Source organism: Macrotis lagotis, chromosome 5, assembly GCF_037893015.1.
Source record: "Macrotis lagotis isolate mMagLag1 chromosome 5, bilby.v1.9.chrom.fasta, whole genome shotgun sequence".
Taxonomy (NCBI): Eukaryota; Metazoa; Chordata; class Mammalia; order Peramelemorphia; family Peramelidae; genus Macrotis; species Macrotis lagotis.
Window position 1 is genome coordinate 81,672,691 of NC_133662.1, and position 22,317 is coordinate 81,695,007.

The 22,317-nt window shown below is 33.2% G+C and overlaps 1 protein-coding gene across 1 annotated transcript in view; it reads right to left on the reverse strand.

Moving 5' to 3' along the window:
- RNGTT (RNA guanylyltransferase and 5'-phosphatase) overlaps window positions 1-22,317 on the reverse strand; it is a 403,735-nt gene that overhangs the window by 229,892 nt on the left and 151,526 nt on the right. Inside the window, exon 12 of the mRNA XM_074187132.1 lies at window positions 7-75. Within this exon, the coding sequence (XP_074043233.1) occupies window positions 7-75 (69 nt within the window). The remainder of the gene's footprint in view (window positions 1-6; window positions 76-22,317) is intronic.

Consider the following 22,317-nt stretch of genomic DNA (forward strand, 5'->3'; position numbering starts at 1 on the left):
ACTTACGCCAATAGGTTGAAAAATAAGTCCATCTACTTCATGACTCACTTCTCTAGCAAAATTTCCTTCAAGAAGCTGTAAAAAAAAAGAACAAGCAAGTCTTCTTGAGAAACATAAAATTAAAAACTAAAATGATTATATTACTTAGCTTTGTTAAGCCTAAGAAAATAACCAATTATATGACTAGATTAAATCATACTGCTCCTTCCTGATGTAGTTTAGGGTTAAAGGTTCAGAAAAATTAAGAAAATATCTAGAAAATGGATTCATAATAATTAATGTAAAAAACTCTTTTTTTAAAAAAAAATCCCATAGCTAGATTGAGAAAGTCAATAGACAATATAATAAAAATGATGAGATATTCAGGTTATACAAATTAGCAGGGAATAATATATAATTACAGAAAATAATAAATTCACTGGAAGGAAGAAAAGATTAAACAAGTATATCATATTTAATATGATTATGCTTACATAATCTATATCAGATTATTTGTTGCCCTGGGGAAGGCGGAGAGGGAGGGAGAAAAAATTTGAAATTCAAAAATCTTACAAAAATGAATGTTGAAAATTATCTTCACATGTAACTGGAAAAAAATAAAATATTATTAGAAAAAAATCAGAGAAAGAGATTAAATAAAATTCAAGAATAACTAAAAGTACTGCTTCAGAGGAATCAAAAATCTTCAAAAGTGCTAGGAAGAAAATTTTTTAACCAAAAAAGGCAATCATAAAACAAAATAAGCAATTCAAAAAAATAAAAAGTTGTTTAACAAATGCAATATCAATGCAGAAATTATAAGAAGGGAAACCAATGACTGGGTGGGGGGGAGCTGAATCAATTTTGGAAGTCATAAAGCACAATCTCCTCAGTTTATATAGAGGAAAGATACAAAATAAACAAGAGCTTCTTGGGAAAGGTTTTTTGAGGAAGGTAGGGCATTAGCAGAAATTTAAACTAAAATATTCTTTGCAGGACCTTTATTTTTTGTTAGGAAAGAATTTGAAATGAAATATCTGTCATTTTGAGAAAAGTTAAATTATTGAAATACTACTGATTCATGAGAAATGATCAAAATTAAGAGGTCAGAGAAACACAGGAAGATATAAGAATGATGTAGATTAGGAAATCATGAGGGAAGGCACTAAGATTAAGGAGGCTTAGGAAAGGATTCTTGTAAAAGGTGAAACTTTTAAAAAGATGTGAGTAGAAGCCAGGGAAGACAGGAATCAGACATAAGGGAGAAAGTTCAAAACATATGGGGCAGGGGGACAGCTAGTAAAAAAATTCAGATAATAAACATTTATTAAAAACCTAAACATGGGGCGGCTAGGTGGTGTAGTGGATAAAGCACCGGCCTTGGAGTCAGGAGTGCCTGGGTTCAAATCTGGTCTCAGACACTTAATGATTGCCTAGCTGTGTGGCCTTGGGCAAGCCACTTAACTCTATTTGCCTTGCAAAAACCTTAAAAAAAAAGCCCAAACAAAATGCTCCAGGACCTGCTAAACCCTAATGAGGAAGACAATACACTAAAGGAATCTGAAAAACAGGAAGGAGAAAATATTCAAAGCCAGGAGCATGATGGAAAAATTTAAGAGTATAGCGGGAAATAAAGAGATGGTAAGATCATCTATATCTAAGGAGTACTCAGCTCCACTCTCCAATTGAAATAGGACCAAGAGAAAAAAGACAATAATGAAGTATGAATACCAGGGCTGACATGATCAAGGAAGTTGCTAGGTATATAAGGGAAAAGTTCAAGAGGACAGCCTGATGGAAATCAGGGCATCAACTTTCTTTGGAGAGGATCAGCAAGAAGATCAGTGTCAATGCAGTATACAAAATGAGAGATTAATATGTAAAAGGATTAGAAAGGTAGGAAAGAATGTTAGGAAGTTAACAAAAATAAGGATTTTATATTTGATACAAAAGTGAAGTTAGCGATTACAAAGGTCAGACTTCCTGTGCTTTAAGTAAGATGAATTAGACAGGAGTAGCTAGGTGGTACAGTGGATAGAACACTGGCACTGGAGTCAGGAGGACCTGAGTTCAAATCTAACCTCAGATATGTAATAATTATCTAGCTGCATGACCTTGGGCAAGTCACTTAACCCCACCATCTTGCAAAAACCAAAGAAGAAAACAAAAAGAATGATTAGACAGCTGAACAAAAGATAAAGTTAAATTCAATCAGCATGTACTTCAATAGTCCAAGCATAATGTGATAAGGGCATTACACCAAGATGGTGGCAGTGTCAGAAAAAACAAAGTGTATGACTGGCAATGAATGAAAGTGCAAAGTGAGAGTGAAAATTTTGAGTTTAAAATGTCTATAGATCACCCAATTCAAGACATCAAACAAAAAAGTTGGAAATACAAGACTGGAGGACTAGAAAGAGGCTAAGAGTGGGACAAACAGATCTGAGAGTTGTCTGTACAGAAATGATAATTGACTTCATGGTATTGATGAGATTACCAAGTGAAAGAATATAGAAAGAATTGAGAAGTGACTACAAGATGGAGCTTTAGAGCACAAACAATGTTAATGAGAGTAACTTGGAAGAAAATCTAACAAAAAAGCCTAAGAAAGAATATATAGGAGAAGAACTAAGAGAGAGCAATATCAGAAAAATCAAGAGACAAGAATATCAAGGAGAAAAGGGTGATGGACACTGTTAAAGGCACAGAAAGATCAAGAAGAATAAGGATTGAGAAAGGATAGTTTGATTTGATAATTAAGAAGTCATTGGTAACTTTGGGAAAAGAAGTTTTGGTTAATTGATGAGTCCAGAATCAGACTGCAGAATTAAGAAGAGGGTGAAATGAAAAGTGGAAGCATCCATTAAAAAATTCCTCAAGTGAATGTTTTTTCCCCTCACAATGGAAAAAAAACAGTGTTTGTAGGTGGGAAATAGCCAGTACATGGAAAAAGACTGAAAATAAGTGAGAGAGTAGGAATAACAGAAGTAGCAATCTTCTGTGGATGATAGGAGAAACTAGGATTCCTAAAGCATGAAAAGGAGTTTATGTTGGCAAGGGAAAGGTCATCTCTTCATAAGATACAAGGAGAAAAAAGATAGTAGCAGAAGGCATTTGAGTGATATATCTGAGCTCTTGATGAATGGTCTCAATTTTTTCATGATGTATGAGACAATGGTCAAGACAGCAAAATATCAGGAAGTAATAGTGAGCTTCCTTCCCCAAACCATAATTCCTTCAAAGAGATCTAGAAAATGCATTAAAGCAAATGCTAATCATAAAATTAAAGAAAAAAATAATAGCTTTTAATGAAAATCCAGGACAAAAATCCAAGGCCAAAAAAAAAAAATCATTCTGAATCAGGAGATCTTTTCAAGTGGCTAATGGTGGTTGAGACAAACAGCATTCTGTAGAAATTCCAAAAATTACAAGCTCATAGATCTGTTGCTCAGAATCAAAGTAAAGGCTGGTCCTGATCAGGGCAAGCACTGAAAGCTTCCCTAGCCTGAACTATTCCTGAGATCTCTGAGCTATATAACACTCAATAGCTGAGAAAGCCAAAGTTTCCATTTAAAAGACTTCTAAAGATCAGCCAAGATGTGCCCTACAAAAATGTACAAGAACTGGCAGAATGAACAAACAAAAAAAGAATCAAATCATACAAGGTTTCTATAGTGACAAAGACACTTAAGAAACAAACCCAGAAGAAAAGAATGATTCCAAATACAGTTCATTTCCTTTCCATTTTTCCCCCTCAAGCATTATCATTTCTTTCATAAAAACAATTTTAACTCTTAAAAAAAAACTTTTGCTGCATTCAGAATTCTTAGAACTACCTTTAGAAATGTATATATCCACCTCATTATCTATGTGTACATCCCTGTGAAATTATCTATAGTATTAATTTTTTGTTCTATTTGCTGTAACCAGTGATAAGGATGGTAGGCTACTCATAGAGAATTAGTATTTTCTTGGTTATTGTTAGACCAATATTAGCACAAGCAGCAAAGACTCAATCCATATTTTATTGTAACTCAAATTCAGAGGCTGCATTGACAGCATAATCATCAGTGAACAAAAATAGTCATGTACCAATTTTTATTACACATTAGCTTTGGCCTATACTCTTTTCAAGTTAAATAGTTTCTCATCAGTGCAGTAATTGATCATAATGCCATTTTCATCCTTGTTGAAGGCTTCTGACAACATTATTGAAAATATCATGCTAAAAAATATGGGAACAAGTACACAACCCTTCTTCTCTCCATTAGTGACTGAGAAAGCATGAGAGTATTGTCTATTATCCAGAAAACAGGCACATACACTGTCATGAAAATGACAAACAATAATGATAAACTTCTCCAAGCAAACATATTTTGACATAATTTTTCATCAGTTGTCACAACTGACAGTAATAAAAGGCCTTGGACAGATCGACATTTTTTTTTAAATGCTATTGTGAACTTGGTATTTCTCCTAGAGTTTCTGGACAACAAACACCATATCAAGCATTCCTTGGACCTTTCTGTAGCTACTCTTTCAGATTGATGACCATCTTCTAGGTGAAGGATCAACCTATTAAGGAGAACTTTAGAAAGAAAGCTACCAGCAATAATTAAGAAAGAGACATCCCTTTGATCAACTTTACAGAGGTAAAAACATTGGGGGGCATCCTTGTACTCTTGGGGAATGATAGCCTCCTCTTGCCATATAACCTAGAAGATTTCAGTCAACTCTTGTGTCAGCAGGGGACCCCATGCCTTGTAAATCTCAACTGAAATAGAACTAGTACCAGGTGCTTTGACATGATAATTTTAGGATACATTTACTAGCCCCTTACTCATACCATGAAGGGAGTAGTAACCTCAAAAGTCTGCTCAGACACCACACCAAAACCCACAGCTGCTTCCCTAGAGAAGCTAATGTTTTGGTCTGAGCTGCTGGTGTGCAGAGCTGTGACTGCAGCTCCCAGCATGTCTATCTGGCACTTGTTACTTCATCATTAGTCTACTGTCACAGGACTCTGAGATAAGTTGTTTTTTTAAAAAAAAAAAAGGCAAATGTTATGGGTGTATCTTTTGATTCACATATAAGTTGGATTCAAGGAAGGCAGAGTTGGGAGAATCACTTACTCACTCTCCCAGAATACAGTAAAAGTAAGACAAAGTCAAGACTACTGGTGATGGCTACAGAAGCAATGGATGACCTTGGTTGTCTTCTTTGTCTAAGAAAGTTCTAAGTGTTCCATAGGATCTGGTTCAATGGCCTTCATGATCATTGGAACAAATATTTCTCATCCATTCATTCAGCTGGAGGTCTTCACATGGCTTAGTGTAGATGCCCCCCTAACTCACCAAACAGTATGAGGCCCTTCAGGTACCCTCAACCTGGTTTAACCCATCTACCCAAACCAGGGTATGGCTGGTCACTGTGTAAGCTACAGCTTCTTGGCATAGGTGAGTTACGTGAATCGGTTGGACACCAAAGAGAAACAGCCCTGAATTCATCCTATATATTCCAAATCATTAACGATAGCAAGATAAAGACAAAATAAAACAACAATGAGGTTTCATCTTAAACCTATCAACTTGACATGGATAACAAAAGAAAACAAAAGAAAAGCCAAGAAAAATCAGTATTGAAAAGGATATGGAAAAAGGCCAAATAATACACTATTCACACAGCTGTAAAATGACCCAACCATTTGTGAAAACAATTTTGAATTCTGTCCCAAAAAAAGTGATTAACCCATCGACACCCTTTGACTCAACTATCCTGCTATATCCTTAAGAAGTCAAAGACAGAGGGTGGTGCAATGGATGGATTACCTGCCCTGGAGTCAGGAGAACCTGAGTTCAAATCCAGTCTTAGACACTTAAAAATTACCTAGCTGTGTGACCATGGGCAAGTCACTTAACCACATTCATTACCTTAAATAAATAAAAATTAAAAAAAAAAGAAGCCAAAGATGGAAATGAGGAACTAAAACACTTAAATAAATGCTCTTTGTGGTAGGTTAAAAAAACAACCCATTGGAAATGGTAGATACTCATTAATTGGGGAAGACATTAAAAAACATGTGTATATAAATATTATGGTACAGTACTATGCAGTAGGCAAAAAAAATGAATAAAAACAATTTAGAGAAGCAAAGTCAATTTCTGAGAAAGAAAAAGAGAATAAAAATCTATAAATATACTTCTGTCCTTACATCAGAGAGGCAGGTACCTGCTAGGTAAGTTTATTCAAATTACCAGATTTTGCAATAAATTTTTCTTCTTTCTCTTACAGTCAAATACAATTTTTAAGGGAGGAGAATGCTTTCTTCTAGAAATTATCATGTAAAAATTTGAATACAAAACTTTAATATAAATCACATATAAAGAACAGCATAAAGAAGATACCAAAAATATTCTTTATAATGAAAAGTTTTAATGTGAGTGGAAAGGAAGAGAAGAAAAGGTTCTTCAATACAGATTACATTTTTATGTTCCTATGCTCCAGGAGTTTGCTTACTAAATAATAAAACTTTCTGAGACCAGTCATTGAGGGCTTCAATCAATCAATCAATCAGTATTTATTAAGTGTCTATACTCTGTGCCAGGTATTGTGCTAAGTTCCAGTGATACAACAAGAGATAAAAGGCAACATGTCATCTCAAGAAGCATACAATTTAATGAATCCCTGATGAAAATATAAGAGAACAAAGAGGTTTTCACATGTATTATAATTGACCTGATTAAGATGCAAGGAGAATAAAAAATTCTGCATCATTCATTGTTTATTGAGTTTTAAAAAGAAGCTAACATAGGGCAGTTACGTTGAGCAGTGGATAGGCACCAGCCCTGGAGCCAAGATGATCTGAATTCAAATCTAGACTTAGATACTTATTAATTACCTAGCTGTGTGACCTTGGGCAAGTTACTTAACCCCACTGCCTTACCAAAAAAAAAAAGCTGACAAAACTTCAAAAGTGTTCAACAGACAAAAAAGGTCTTCCTCATATCTATTTCTAAAATTACACAAAAGAATTTCTAACACAAGCCCAAAACCCTTTTGTTTCAGTTTAATTCAAGTCACATTTGTTAAGCATTTACTAAAAAGCAACACAATATTACATGTTAGATTTTTAAGATAAACATGACTATTCCTATGCTCAAAATGTTTGTTTCACTGGAAAATAACAAGAAATGTACCAAATAAATGAAATTAAGAACCACCAAAAGAAGGAGGGGAAATAAAATATTCCTACAGAGGAAAACTAATGGGGAAAACAGGTGATAGAAAATGAAAAAAAGGTAAAAAGGATAAAAGAATGTAGGCAATTAAGTAGATCAGTGAATAGAGTGCTGGATCTAGAGTCTGGAAGAAGTGAGTTCAAAATTGACCTTGGAGTCTTAGCTATGTGACCTTGGGTAAATAACAACCCTGCTAGCCTCAGTTCCTCATTTGTAAAATGAATTGGAAAAGGAAATGTCAAATTTTGTCTAGAAAATCCCAAATGGGGTTATGTAGAGTCTAATACAAGGGAAATCAATAAACAATAACAAAAAAGGATAGAAGCAGAAAACAAAAAGAAAACAAGCAAGTGCAGTAACTATACATGAACATTCAAAATAAGAATGAACAAGTACAAAAAGCCCCAAGATATTACCAAAATGAGGTATATAAATATGGGAATTTATGGTTAATAACAAAGTTAATAAAATACTGAATGTTCTGAAAGATAATAATAGACCAAAAGTTAATAAAACGCACACCCTTAAGTTACTAAAATCATAAACAGGATCATATTCCAAATAGATCAAAGAGAGTGCAAGCTAATATATACAATATCTTCAGTAACTCTTTTAGAGATCACAAAGAACTGGAAACAAATAAGAATGGTCATCAAATGGAAGAAGGGATAAAATATGGTATATGAATCTAAATGGAAAATTTGAGCCATAAGAGATACAAAAGAAACAGTTTCATAAAAACTTGATAAGACTTATATGAAATGATACAGAGTTGAAGTGAGCAGAAACAGGAGAAAAACACTCTGTAAAAATAAACAAATGAAAGATTTAAGAACTTATATCAAAGAAATTACTAATCCTCATCATTCTTGAGGACTATTGATGCAGGATGTTATATAACTCCTACCATACAAAGAGATGATGTACTAAATATATAGCAGACACAATTTTGGATATGGCAAAAAAAGGGAAATTTGTTAAAAATGTTTTCAATTATGTGCTGTCTCCATAAATGAATATGGTATTTGAGAAATATATTAATCAAGTGGATTATTTAAAATTAAGATCTCTAAATTTCACAGGAGGGAACAAGAAGTAACACAACTAAATTCATCTCACACTAGTCAATGGTTTACTATGTACCAAACACAATTATGAAGACAAAAAATGAAATGGTTTCCAGACCTAAAAATGATGCAGCATGAGCAAAAGAGAAAAAGTTAAGAGGAGAAAAAAAGAACTGAAAGATAACTAAATTTGTAAACCCTGGTGATTCCCTTCAAAGAAATAATGAAGTAAAAAAAGATTAAGAAGTATGTTTGAGAGTGAAAAGGAGGACATGATGTATATCACAAAGGACTATTTTGTATATGCTGAGTTTGAGATATTTTTTTTTGAGGTTTTTGCAAGGCAAACGGGGTTAAGTGGCTTGCCCAAGGCCACACAGCTAGGTAAATATTAAGTGTCTGAGACCGGATTTGAACCCAGGTACTCCTGACTCCAGGGCCGGTGCTTTATCCACTATGCCACCTAGCCGCCCCGAGTTTAAGATATTTACAGAATACATTGTTGTAAATATCCATTAGGCAGGTGGTCCTGTGGAAAAAATACTGAAAGAAGTGCATCCCATCAAATTCTATTTAGTCAGCAAGACACTAAATAGCAGTAAAACATCATGAAAAGCACATTAGTTCTGAAGTCAAGGATCTGAGATCAAATTCTTTCCTTTATGCTTATTAGCTGTGCATTCTCTGGGTTCCATTTCCTTATCTGTAAAATGAAAGTGTAGAATTAGTAGATTTTTGAGATTCTTAAATTCTAAAGCTATGATTCTGTGTTACAAGACAATTTACACTATCTTAAATCATTTTAAATTTGAGTACCTTTCTGAGTTTCAAAAAATAAAGAGATTTGTTTTGGGTTTTGTTTTAAAGACATCATTTAAATAATCAGGAAGAATTATTACTGATAAACGCAAAATGAGTAATTACCTAATTACCTCTAGTAAGAATCTGAATAGCTTTTGAAATTAACAACTTTTTAAAAATATTTGAAAAACAGGGGCAGCTAAGTGGCACAATGGATAGGGCACGAGCCCTGGAGTCAGGAGGACCCAAGTGCAAATCCAGCCCCAGATGCTTAATAATTGTCTAGCTGTGTGACCTTGGGCAAGTCACTTAACCCCATTGCCTTAAATAAATAAAATTTTAAAATACATTTGAAAACTAAAAGTTGGTGACAAAAAAATAAATGAGAGATTTTTAAGTCCATTTTTTCCCGTTGGTTCTATGAACCAAGGTGTTAATAGTACCTTTAGTGACCCAATAAAGGAGGTTAGGAGGGAAAAATAAACAAATATAATACCCTATTTTACTCAAAACATTTTTCCTAAAGCACAATTCTAACAGTAGATGTTTATCTCCTATAAAATTAATCTAAATATAACAGAAATGTGCACATGCTTCCTCAATTTAAAAAAAAATCTCAATTTGTATATAAGTAAGCAACTTAAGGATAAGAAACAAAAATAAGAGGAGATTCTCAACATAGACCCATGATTACATCTTAATCCTGGTCTAAACTGACAATCTCCAAGGGTAAAATCATTGGTAATTACATGATATTAGAAATAAAACCAAATGGGGACCTTAGGGGCTTCTCTGAACCCATCTATTACAGTCTATCTGGTCATTTTACAATTAAAACATGGATAAAAAATGTGATGAGAACATCTGCCCATAAGAAACTGAACCAAAGCCAACAATTTATTCTATAAACTATAGATTACTAAACAGCTGTCAAATGTTCAATAATTTCTACATAGTTAGAAAAGATTCGAACCAGAAATCAGGAGGTGAAAGATTTCATTTCTCAATAACAATCAACCAAGGCTTCACTATGGTAAATGGGTATACTATTGAAGAATACTTAGCAATCTACAAAAACTCATCAATTCTTCACAAATTTTAGTTTTTTTAAAAATTACAATCTTTAGTAATTCATTGAACAATTTTAGAAAATCTACAAGGCAACAAATTAAAGGGGTCACTTTTTTCTTTAAATCTGATTATTTGAAAACTTATTCCTAATTATTAAAACATTTAAATTGGGAAAAATGATATACATACAAAATTTCTTCATTATATTCAAAGTAAATTCTATGAATAAGCTTAACATACACACAAAATCCTTTGAAAAAATATAATTTTAAATATATGTATATATAAAACTTGAGTATAAAAGAACTTAATTCAACTGAATGAAAAATCAAGTTTATAATTTAATGAATCTTTGATGAAAATATGCGAGAACCAGAAGGATTTCACATGTGTGATAATTAACTTAACCAAGGCATAAGGAGAATATAAAATCCTACATCATTCATTATTTATTGATTTTTAAAAAGAAGCTAACAAGTATTCATTAAGTAAAAAGGTCTAGTTCTCATATTCACCTAAAAATAACTGCTTTTCCTCAGCATGCCATCCCGTTCCAATGCCATCTCCCTCTGAACTTCTAGTGCCACTTGTCTCTGTTAAACTCTGTCATGCCCCTCAGTCAATTATGGTGATTTCTGCTAAATATTCAAAGAACCCTCAACCTCCCCACTTCATAAATTATCAATTCAAACACACAATAGGGTAGAGAAATGCATTTCACTCCACAAATAAGAGACAAAAGGGAAAGATTAGTTTAAAGGAGGGAATAGTAGTGCTAAGCAAAAAAAAAAAAAAAAAAAAGATAAAATATCTATAGTAGCTTATTTAGTAACAAAAATGAAAGGTTGCTAGGAAATGATGAAGGGTTTCTCTGAAACCTAGATGACTTGTATGAAATGATGCTAAATGAAGAAAACAGAACCAAGAGGAAAATTATACAAAAACAATACTGTAAAGAAAAACAACTTTGAAAGACCAGGAACTTAGATCAATCACAATTCCAAACTACCAATGATGAAGAATACCTCGTTCTTCTTGATGCAAAAGGGACAGATTCATAATACTAATCAAGATACTTTTTTTGGATGGAGACAAAGTGATAATTTGATTTGCTTGGTTAAACAAGTTTTTAATAGGAGCTTTTCTCTTTATTTCTCAACTGAGGTCAACTGCAGTTTGTGAAGGACAAAAAGGGAAGGCAAATTTTAATAAAGTGAATTAAAAAACCTTATTTTTTTTTAACTATCAATACTGCAACAACCTCTTTTGATGAAATCTTTTGTGCGCAAGTATTAATCACTTCAGTTTCAAAAGTATGATATCATCTCAGGAAAGAATTAAAACTCTTTCCAAAATTAATTATTCTAAGAAAATAAAAAGAATGACATAAAAATGGTTGTTGAAAACTATCTTTACATGTATTTGGAAAAATGAATAAATAAAATATTTAATAAAATAACAAGAATGTATTTTGATTAATTCAATTAATAGAAGTGCTTCTAGTTAACCTTTAGTTAACTTTCATCAGGTAAAATCTATAGGAAAAAATGGTTTAAAATAAAGTTATTAGCATTTTGATTTTTGATCAATGGATACCTATATTTTCTACCCTCATCTAATCTTGAATATGGAATTTTGTCTTTCTTTTGCACCCTATAAATCAGATCAGATTTTCAAAAGATGGTGAATTTCTCTAAGCAGATACTTTCACTTAAATTAATAAATTTACTTCAGACAAACTTGTATCCAAAAGATAACAATTCTGTTCATATAACTACCATTATGGAAAGACCCTCAAATCTCTTCAACTTGACTGACTATGCTTTATTATACCTTAATATCCCTATTTTGAAATTCTCCCTTCTCCAATCTACTCACTATATAGACTTTTAAAATCATTTTAAGGCAAAGATTTAACCATTTCACAAAAAAATATTTCTCCATTTTTTTATAGAATTAAACCATAAAACTCTCAGTCTGACATTCCACAATGGGCCTCCTACTTATTTTTTCAGTCTTATTTCACATTCCCCTTCATAATCTCTATATTCCAGACAAATGGGGCAAGGTTCTCTTAAATATTTCACGTCATTTTCAAGAAGGATTCCTTTTGCATCTGACTTTCTCAGAATCTTTGTCTTCCTTTGATGATTCTGTACTTTCTTCCCTAAAATGATTATTGTATTATACTTATCTGTATATTTTTTTATCATCACTCTCCCCAAATGGAATACTGATTGGAGGAATTGTTTTAGTTTGTGTCTTAAGTACCTTACATAGGATAGACAACTAATAACGTTTGCTGAACTGAAATGTAAAAACTGCCAATTGCAAAAGTACTGAAAAATGAACTGTTTTGATAGTTCTTTCTTGACTCATGTTTGATTCTTTCTAGGACTCCCTCAGGTCTTAATATTCCTAAGTATATAGCTACCTTAAATGACTAGGCAGAAAACACTAATAAACTTGGGGAGAACATGTGAGATTTTTAAATATTCTATTTTAATAAAAGACTGAATATTAGCTTTTCTATATTAATATTTTGTTAAGATTCCAATGCAATCTTCTAGATATTTTAGACCCAAGCCAAAACTGTATAACATAAATTCTTTTAGTTTTTACATCTGATTTTTAAAAATATTTTCTAAATTAGTCACAACATTTGAAAGTATTTTGATTCTGATACTATCCTCCATTCTAAAACTTACAATTTCAAAATGTTACAGTTTACTCTTCTATAAGAGTTCCACTAAACTAATTTTATAATCATCATAATGTCTGCAATATTGAACAGTTTAAGAATATACTGGACTAAGGGCAGCTAGGTGGCGTAGTGGATAAAGCACCAGCCTTGGAGTCAGGAGTACCTGGGTTCAAATCTGGTCTCAGACATTTAATAATTACCTAGCCGTGTGGCCTTGCGCAAGCCACTTAACCCCATTTGCCTTGCAAAAACCTTAAAAAAAAAAAAAAAAGAATATACTGTACTAAATGTACACAGGGAAATTAGATTTGTTATGTATATTAAAGTCAATGTGTAAAAATAAAAAACATATTGTGCAATCTTAAAGCTTAATTTAACAATCAAGAAAGTAATTAGGTATTTCACACTGTCAATCTTTTTTTAAGAATGCAGTTCTACCTAAATTACCTAAGATGTTTTCAAATGTTTTCACAAGTAAAAGAAAGACAGCTTAATTTGAGAACATTTAATTGCAAAGCTGTGAAGGAGTTTTAAAAGTGGGAGGAACAGGAAAATCCCTTTGAACTAGAAAACCTTCTTCAATCAGAATTTTCTTGATTAATTTTATTCCAGATATAATTACAATATTAGTAGATAAAGCTAAAAGCAATAGACATCAAATGATCTGGATTTTTAATATTTATTCAATAGGATTTCATGAAAGTTTCATTTTTAATAGTTAAATTGATTGGGATGTGGAATTTATCATTTTAAAATTTTCTGGAAAAATTCAGAGATCTGATAAATTGCTGCAACTACAGACTGGGGAATCTGTCGATGCTGACACTAGATAATATAGAATGTAATGCCATTATACAGCATCTGTTTTGGTGACATAGCACTTTAATGCCTAGTACTTTACAGGTCCCACTTCAGGTGCTACTTCTGCCAATGTCTGAAGTAGGAAGTACTTTACAAAATTATGTGGAAAAAACAAATAATAAGAAAGGTATTAACATAAACAAAAGATACTGTAAATTGATATGAAGCAATGAATATGAGAAAATACCGACAATGAAGCATAAAATGTTTGAAAGATAATGGTTTAGGGGCAGCTAGGTGGTGCAATGGATAGAGCACCAGCCCTGGAGTCAGGAGGACCTGAGTTCAAATCCGACCTCAGACACTTAATAATTACCTAGCTGTGTGGCCTTGAGCAAGCCACCTTAACCCCTTTGCCTTGCAAAAACTAAAAAAAAGAATTTGACTTGAAAGATAATGGTTTAAGATACAATAAAGACTAAAATTAAGTCTTAAAGTGTTACTAAGTAAATTTTTAAATCAATATGTTATCATTTGTCATTCATTCTTGGAAAAAACCATGAAAACCAGGAGGTGATGCCATGACATGCAATTAGATTTAAGAGGGCGTGCTATGTAAAGTCACTAGCTTCACTTCCTCTTCTGAAGCCAAGGCAACACCCATTCAGTCATTAAAATTGATGATCACTGTCCTTCATTATCAAAGAAGGAAATGATCAGGGCAGCTAAGTGGCACAGTGGATAGAGCACCGGCCCTGGAGTCAGAAATACCCTGAGTTCAAATCTATCCTCAGACACTTAATAATTCCCTAGCTGTGTGGTCTTGGGCAAGCCACTTAACCCCATTGCCTTGCAAAAAAAAAGAACCCTTAAAAAAAAAGGAAATGACATCAAATGAATGATAACATGACATTCACATTATGTTGATTAAAGTGAAGGGAATATTGTGCAAGGACAATCCTTCTCATTTCTTCTTCAAGAAACTTCTTAACTCAGTGGTTTGATGGAATACCAAAACAATAAAAAATAATTATGACAAATGTAAAGATTAAGTTTTGGGGATGAGAATTCATGAACTGGCTAAAAAAAATTGTTGGGAAAACTGCATAGCAGCTTGACAGAAACTAGGTATAGACCAATAACTTATACCATTTACCAAGATAAGGACAAAATAGATACATAATCTAGATAAAAAAGGGAAACAGCATAAGAAAATTAGAAGAACATAGAACATTACATCTATCAGACTTCAGGAAAGGAAGAATTTATAAATAAACAAGAGATAAGAGAGTATTATGAGACATAAGATGGACAATTTTGATTATATTCAATTAAAAAGGGTTGTACAAATATAAAACCAATGGAGCCAAAGACAGAAAGAAAGTAGATTGGAGGAAAATTTTTATAAACTTTCTTGCATAAAGGTCTCATATCTTAAATATATATTTTTGTCAAATTTATAAGAATATGGGTTACTCCCAATTAATTAATGATCAAAAGATGAACAGGCAGTTTTTTGATAAAGGAAAAAAAAACATGTTTAGTCATATGAAAAATACTTTAAATTGTTATTATTGATTAGAAAAATCTAAATAAAAAAAAAGAGTTATCTCAAACCTATCAGATTGGCTGAAAATGACATGGTAGAGGGCATGCAGAAAAAATGGAACACATATATTCTTGGTAGACGAAGAGCCAACTATTTTGGACAACAATCTGGAATTATGCCCAAATAGTTATAAAACTGTGTTTATCCTTTGATCTGGCAAAATCACTATTAGATCTGTTTCCCAAGATGATCAAGGGAAAAAGACAAGAGCCTATATGTTCTAAAATATTTAAAGCAGTTCTCTTTTTGGTGGCAAAAAACTAGTAATTAAGGGGATATCCATAAACTGAGAAATGGCTAAACAAGTTGAGAAGCATAATTATGATGGAATACTAACTAATGCTATAAGAAATGATGAGCAGGTTGATTTTAGAAATAATACTTTTATGAAACAATAAAGTGTGAAATGAACAGAACAAGATAATGTTGCATACAGTGGCAGAAATATTATTTGAAGAATAATTGAGAATGACTATGCTATTCTGAATATTACATTTAAATTTACAAAGGACCTAGGAAAGATGCTATCCAACTCCTAAATATAAGTATGCATAGCATGTTTATATATAGCTATAAAGACAAATAGATTTGTTCCAAATTGTAGTAGTTCATAACTTAAAATACAACAAAAAGATCAATAAAATTAAATAGGAAAAAATTGAAGGAAAAAAGAAAAAGATATTAATACATAGTTGATGAGAGATATCTGGAAAATATATAAGGAAAGGCTTTTTTACATATTTCTCCAAAAGGCAAAAATAGTACTTTGGGCATTATGTTCCTCCTCACTGGAAATCTTCAAACTAAGGATAAATAATCACAAGGAAAAATTATAGAAAAGATTGGTTTTAAGATATGGGTTGGACTAATTATCTCAGGTTGCTTTCAATTGTGAGGTTTTAGATTTTATAATGTGCCTTAACGAACAAGATGAGCAGAACCAGAACAATACTGTACACCATAACAGCAACATGGGGTTGATGTTCAACCTTAATGGACTTTCTCAGTTCATCAGTTCAATAATCAGGGACAATTGTGGGAGATCTGAAATGGAGAATACCATCTGTATCCAAAGAAAGAATTGTGGAGTATAAACAAAGATCAAAGACTATCACCTTTAATTTTACAAAAAGTTATAGATATTAAGTAAGTTTGCTATCTCTTATATTTTATTTTTTCCTTAAGGATATAATTTTTCTCTCAGCACATTTAACTTTAATCAACATATAGCATGGAAACAATGTAAAGACTATCAGACTGCCTTCTGTGGAGAGTAGGGGAAGGGAAGCAAGATTGGGGGGAAAATTGTAAAATTTTAAAAAAAATTTTAAGAGAACAGGGAAAAAAAAGATATGCATTGTCTTAAATCCCAGACACATTTTTAAGTATTTATAGTAATGAGAAAAAGTAATCCTTTGAAACAAATCCACCCCAAAATTTCTAAGGCCTTTTTCTCAGTGGCAATTCCCTTTGTTTAACGTTGAAAATACTAAAAAAGAATATCCCTCTTGGAAATTATATATACTGCTGTGAGTAACTGATGCAACTAATTTATAATCTTATTACCTCTTACAAATATCACTATTTTACTAGACCCAATAGCAAAGATAAGAATCACAACCATCCCCTCAGCAATACCCTGTCAACTAGAGTTACTGGTCCATAATAATAATACATAATAATAAGATCTAGCTCTCTCTTTTGCAAAATGAATTTTCCTCTCTTGTGTTTCTCTTTGTGGTATAATCAAAGTTACAGGGAAAAGAAATACCTAACCAAATATTAACTAGAATGAAAATCTAAAATTACAAATATGAAAAAAAACATTAAATCTTAAATGTGGAGGGAAAAATATGCACAAATAGTGGCAACTTGTGATATTCAAACTAGATACAAAAACAAAAACATTTCAATAACAAAACAGAAGATAATCACTTTACTTAGTGGATAGAGGGAGAAATAATAGCATCTTATCTTATCAGTGATTTCACAAAAAGTCACTCAACATACCTGATCCAGATTCTTTTTTATTTAATTTTAGAAAGGTTTTATTTATTGAGTTTTAAAATTTTTCCCCCAATCTTGCTTCCCTCCCCCCACCCCCCACAGAAAGTAGTTTGATAGTCTTTACATCATTCCCATTGTATGCATTGATCTAAGTTGAATGTGATGAGAGAGAAATCATAACCTTAAGGAAGAAATATATAGTATGTGATATAGGTAATAGTCTTTGGTTTTTGTTCAAACTCCATAATTCTTTCTCAGGATACAGCTGGCATTTTCGATCACAGATATTCCAAGATTGTGCCTGATTGTTGCCCTGTTGGTATGAGCAAGTCCATTAAGGTTGTTCATCACTCCCATGTTGCTGTTAGGGTGTACAATGTTCTTCTGGTTCTGCTCATCTCACTGAACAACAGTTCATGCAAATACTTCCAGGCTTCCCTGAATTCCCATCCCTCCTGTTTTCTAATAGAACAAGTGTTCCATCACATACATATACCACAGTTTGTTAAGCCATTCCCCAATTGATGAACATTCTCTCAGTTTCCATTTCTTTGCCACCACAAACAGAGCTGCTATGAACATTTATGTTCAGATGATGTTCTAATCCACATTCTTAAAGAAAACTTCTAACACCTATATACTGGCACTTCCCTGATGGAATTATATTAAATGAAATAAATTTTGCTAAATTTTGAATTCTGCATCCTGATAGTGACTAACACGTCTCCAATAATTTGACCTAAGTCATTGTTTTTCCCACTCTTTACCACATGGATTGTGATCAAAATTCTTCTATTTAAAGGCCTGGGCTATAATGCATTGAAGAGGTTATTCTGAAATAGCCCACCAGCAGCATTAGCCAAGTCATTAAAAGTACATCCTGAAGTGCAATACTCCCTGAGGCAGGGGAAAAAATGGGAAAAATAACAGAATTCCAAGGCAATGGTGGTCAAATAATAAATCAAAATGGTTATTCAACAAATACAAGATGTATATGATAAAACAGAAGGAAATGCAAACAAATGAGTTCAACTGGGATTCAAAGTGTCAACCTACTTAATGTAGGTTAAGGAAGGCAATAAAAAAAAGAATTAACCTGGGTGCATTTATTTTATTTTTAGGTTTTTGCAAGGCTATGGAGTTAAGTGGCTTGCCCAAAGCCACACAGCTAGGCAATTATTAAGTGTCTGAGGCCGGATTTGAACTCAGGTATTCCTGACTCCAGGGCTGGTGCTCTATCACACTGCACCACCTAGGTGGCCCCTGGGTGCATTTAAAATATCAAATTAAAGTGATTCACCAAAAACAATTTTAATTCTCCCTATTTAGGGAAAAACCTTATTAAAAATAAATTTTTACCAAAAATAATTTTTTTTCCATCAATATGCCCCCCCTCCACACAATTTTATTCTGAGACTCTAACCAACTCTTGCAAAAGAAGCTATGGATAGATTTCAAGGGATCTGTGAACTTGAATAAGAAAAAAATAATAATTTTTATTTTCACTAATTTCTCATTAAAATATAAGCATCATTTCTATTATGAATGTGGGTAACAAACAACAGCAGTATTAAAGATAATTACAACTTTGTCAAAACAGATAGTTTCATATCACATTAAAGTTGAAAATCAATTTAATTTCCAACATGACACAACTGTTTCCTTATCAAATGAAAAAAAACTTCCACTTAGTGATAAAAAAGGATTCTGAGGAAATATAGCAATGAACAATAGTCAGGAGCAACCTCTTGATAAAAAAACAGCAGAAGCTTTACCAAAAAAGCATACTAAGAGCTGGAAGGCTTAAGGGAGAGCATTCTGAGTTTCTATTATCTCTACCTGGCAGAAAACGACTTACCAGATACCTCTGATACAGATACTAGGAACTTTCCCATTTCTGACCTTGGTTTTGTGGGGATGCTATCACTGATGCCTCTCAATCCACTGTCCCTGACAAAGTCACCAAGTGCTACATTGAGGTTATTATAATGACAGGAGATCATTCAATCACAGTCAAAAGTTGGGGCATCATTTCAGCCAACAGTGAAATGGAGAAAAAAAATCAGAAAAATGTCTTAATATTCCTGTGGGAAAAGTTAACAAAAGAGAAGGCACCTGTGGTAAATGAAATGAGCCCTGAACAGTTGAATTGTGGAGGGCTGTCAGAGACAGGATACTGCTCTTGCAGTGACAGGGTATGATGTTAATGATTCCACAGCTCTGAACAAAGTCAATATTGGCATTGCCATGGGAATTGCATGTCCAGATGCAGCAAAAAATGCAGGACAATAGGTCTTACTAGATAACTGTCTCTTTAGTGATGGGTGTAGAAGGTAGCCCAAAAGAAAACCATTGCTTTCAACCAGAACAAAAACATCACTGAGTACTGTCCTTTCATGATTTTCATTATTATTGGGACATCCCTGCACACTGATACTGTTTCACCATCTTGTTCACTAACTTGGGCACTGATATTGTTCCTTCCATTTCTTATCCTACAAGAAAGGTCAAGAGTGACATCATGAACTGGAGACAATGCCATAAAAATGACAAAGAGATGAATCAACAGTTAATTTCTTTTAAAAATAAAATTTAATTTTAATTTGCATAAATGTTAAATATATTTTAATGCATTAATAAAAAAATTATCTATATCAATATATACTATAGCTGTATATGGTCCATATAGAGAAAATACAGTCTACTTTTCTTGAAGCTTCATTCTAGCCCTGAAATTAACACAGTAAACTACCTTCCTCTCCAGGTCAGCCAAGTCTCATTATTTTCTAGGTTATACTCAGGACTTCCTCTACAATTACACCCCTACCCTTCATCCCCTTAGAAGATAAGAATCTTGAGGGTAGGAAGTCTTTCTTTCTTTCTGCTAGTATTAGTATTCTATCACAAAAAGAGCTAACAATGAAAATTTTAGATCACATAAATTCTTTTCTTTTCCCCTTCCCCTCTTCTCCTCTCCCCCTTTCCCCCAAATACCTTAGGATAGAAACCTAAGAGTGGCATTGTTAGAGTCAAGGGTTATAACAGTTTTATTATTCTTTGCATAGAACTGTAATTACTCTCCAAAATAGCTGCGTAAGCTTGCAAATCCAACAAGAGAGCATAGGTGTCCAAGTTTTTCCACATAACATCTAGTATTTGTCATTTTGCCCTCTATCATTTTAGCCAAAGTGAAATACATGAGAATATATTTCAAATTATTTTAATTTACATTGTTCTAACCAAAAATGATTAAGAGCATTTCTTATCATTAACTATGATTTTGTTTTCTTCATTAAAAATGTTTTTTACTGTCATTGAGGAGTGATGCATATTCTTGTAAATATGACAAAATTTTCTGTATATTTGAAATATAAGACCTTTATTCAAGATATTATGTATTTAAAAATTTCTTCCCAAAAATTGCTGGGAAATCTGGAAAACAGTTTGGCAGAAACTAGATATAGACCACCATCTTACACTTTTATACCAAAATAAATGTCAGAATGTGTGCATGATCTAAACATAAAGGGTGATATGAATATATTAAGAAAGCATAAGGGGCAGCTAGGTGGCACTATGGATAAAGCACCAACCCTGGAGTCAGGAGTACCTGAGTTCAAATCTGAACTCAGACACTGATTACCTAGCTGTGGCCTTGGGCAAACCACTTAACCCCATTGCCTTGCAAAAAAAGTTAAAAAAAAAAACATAGGAAATTTTTCCTATGTGACCTAAGATTGAGGGAAGAATTTGTGACCAAATAAAAAAACTGAGAATATCATAGGACATGAAATGGAAAATTTTGATTTAATTTAAATGATTTTGCATAAACAAAACCAATGCAGCCAAGATGAAAAGGAAAGCAAAAAACTGAAGGGAAAAAAATTAAAGCAAACTTCTCTGGAAAAGGTCTCATTTTTCAAATTACTGAGGACTGAGTTAAATTTATAACAATAAGGGTCATTCCCCAATTGACAAATGGTCAAAGGATATTAACAGGCAATTTGCAGATAAAGAAAGCAAAGTTGTCTACAGTCACATGAAAAAAATGCTGTTACTATTAAATACAAATTAAAACAACTGTGAAGCACCATCTATAACCTACCAGATTAGATAATATGATAAAGGAAAACAACAAATGTTGGAAGGGATATGGAAAAATTAGGACATTAATGCACATATGGTGGAGTTTAAATTGATCCAACAATTCTGGAAAACAATTTGTAACTGTGCCCAAACGTCCATAATACTATGCATATACTTTGTCCCAGCAATACCAATGCTATGTCTGTATTCCAAAGAGATTAAAGAAAAAAGAAATGACAAGAAAAATCTTGGAACACAAGTATAGTTATGGAAAATGAAGGGCACAGAAGCAGGAGAACACTTTGCACAGTAACAGCAATAATGTACAATGATCAACTGGGGATGACTTAGCTATTTTGATCAATATACTCATCTAAATAATTTCAAAGAATTTAAGAGGGGCTTCTGGCCAAGATGGCGGAGAGAAGACAGGCACAGTTCTAAAATCTCTCGATCTCTTCCCCATCTATCACATGAAACAAACCTCTTAAAAAAAATCCAACCCACAAAAAAAAGAAAGAAATGCCAGGAGAAAGAACATCTACCTCAGGATTTGTCTCCTGCAGCAGCTTTGGCCGAATTCCAGTGGGTGAGTCTGGGCTCAGAGGGAGGATCAGCCCCGGATCAGCCGGATTAACAGCTGAATTGGAACCAGGAGTCTGAGGGCCAGAGAGCCGGACCTGCTGGACCAGCAGTGGGGCTAGACAACAGGAGCTTGGGTCTGTGGGGAAGCAGAGCTGCTGGTGTTGGTGCTGTTCCCATGGAGCTTGGGGACCGGGCTGTGGGGAGAGTTCTGGTGCAGGAGAGCTGTCAACACCATTCCTGGGCTCCTCAGGTCTGAGAAACTCTGAGTCCACACCTCCATTGCACTGAGGCCTCCTCCCAAACAAATGCAAACTACTTCTGCCTCAGGCCCAGGTGTGTGAGCAGAAGAACCAGCCCAGCTGATGAATG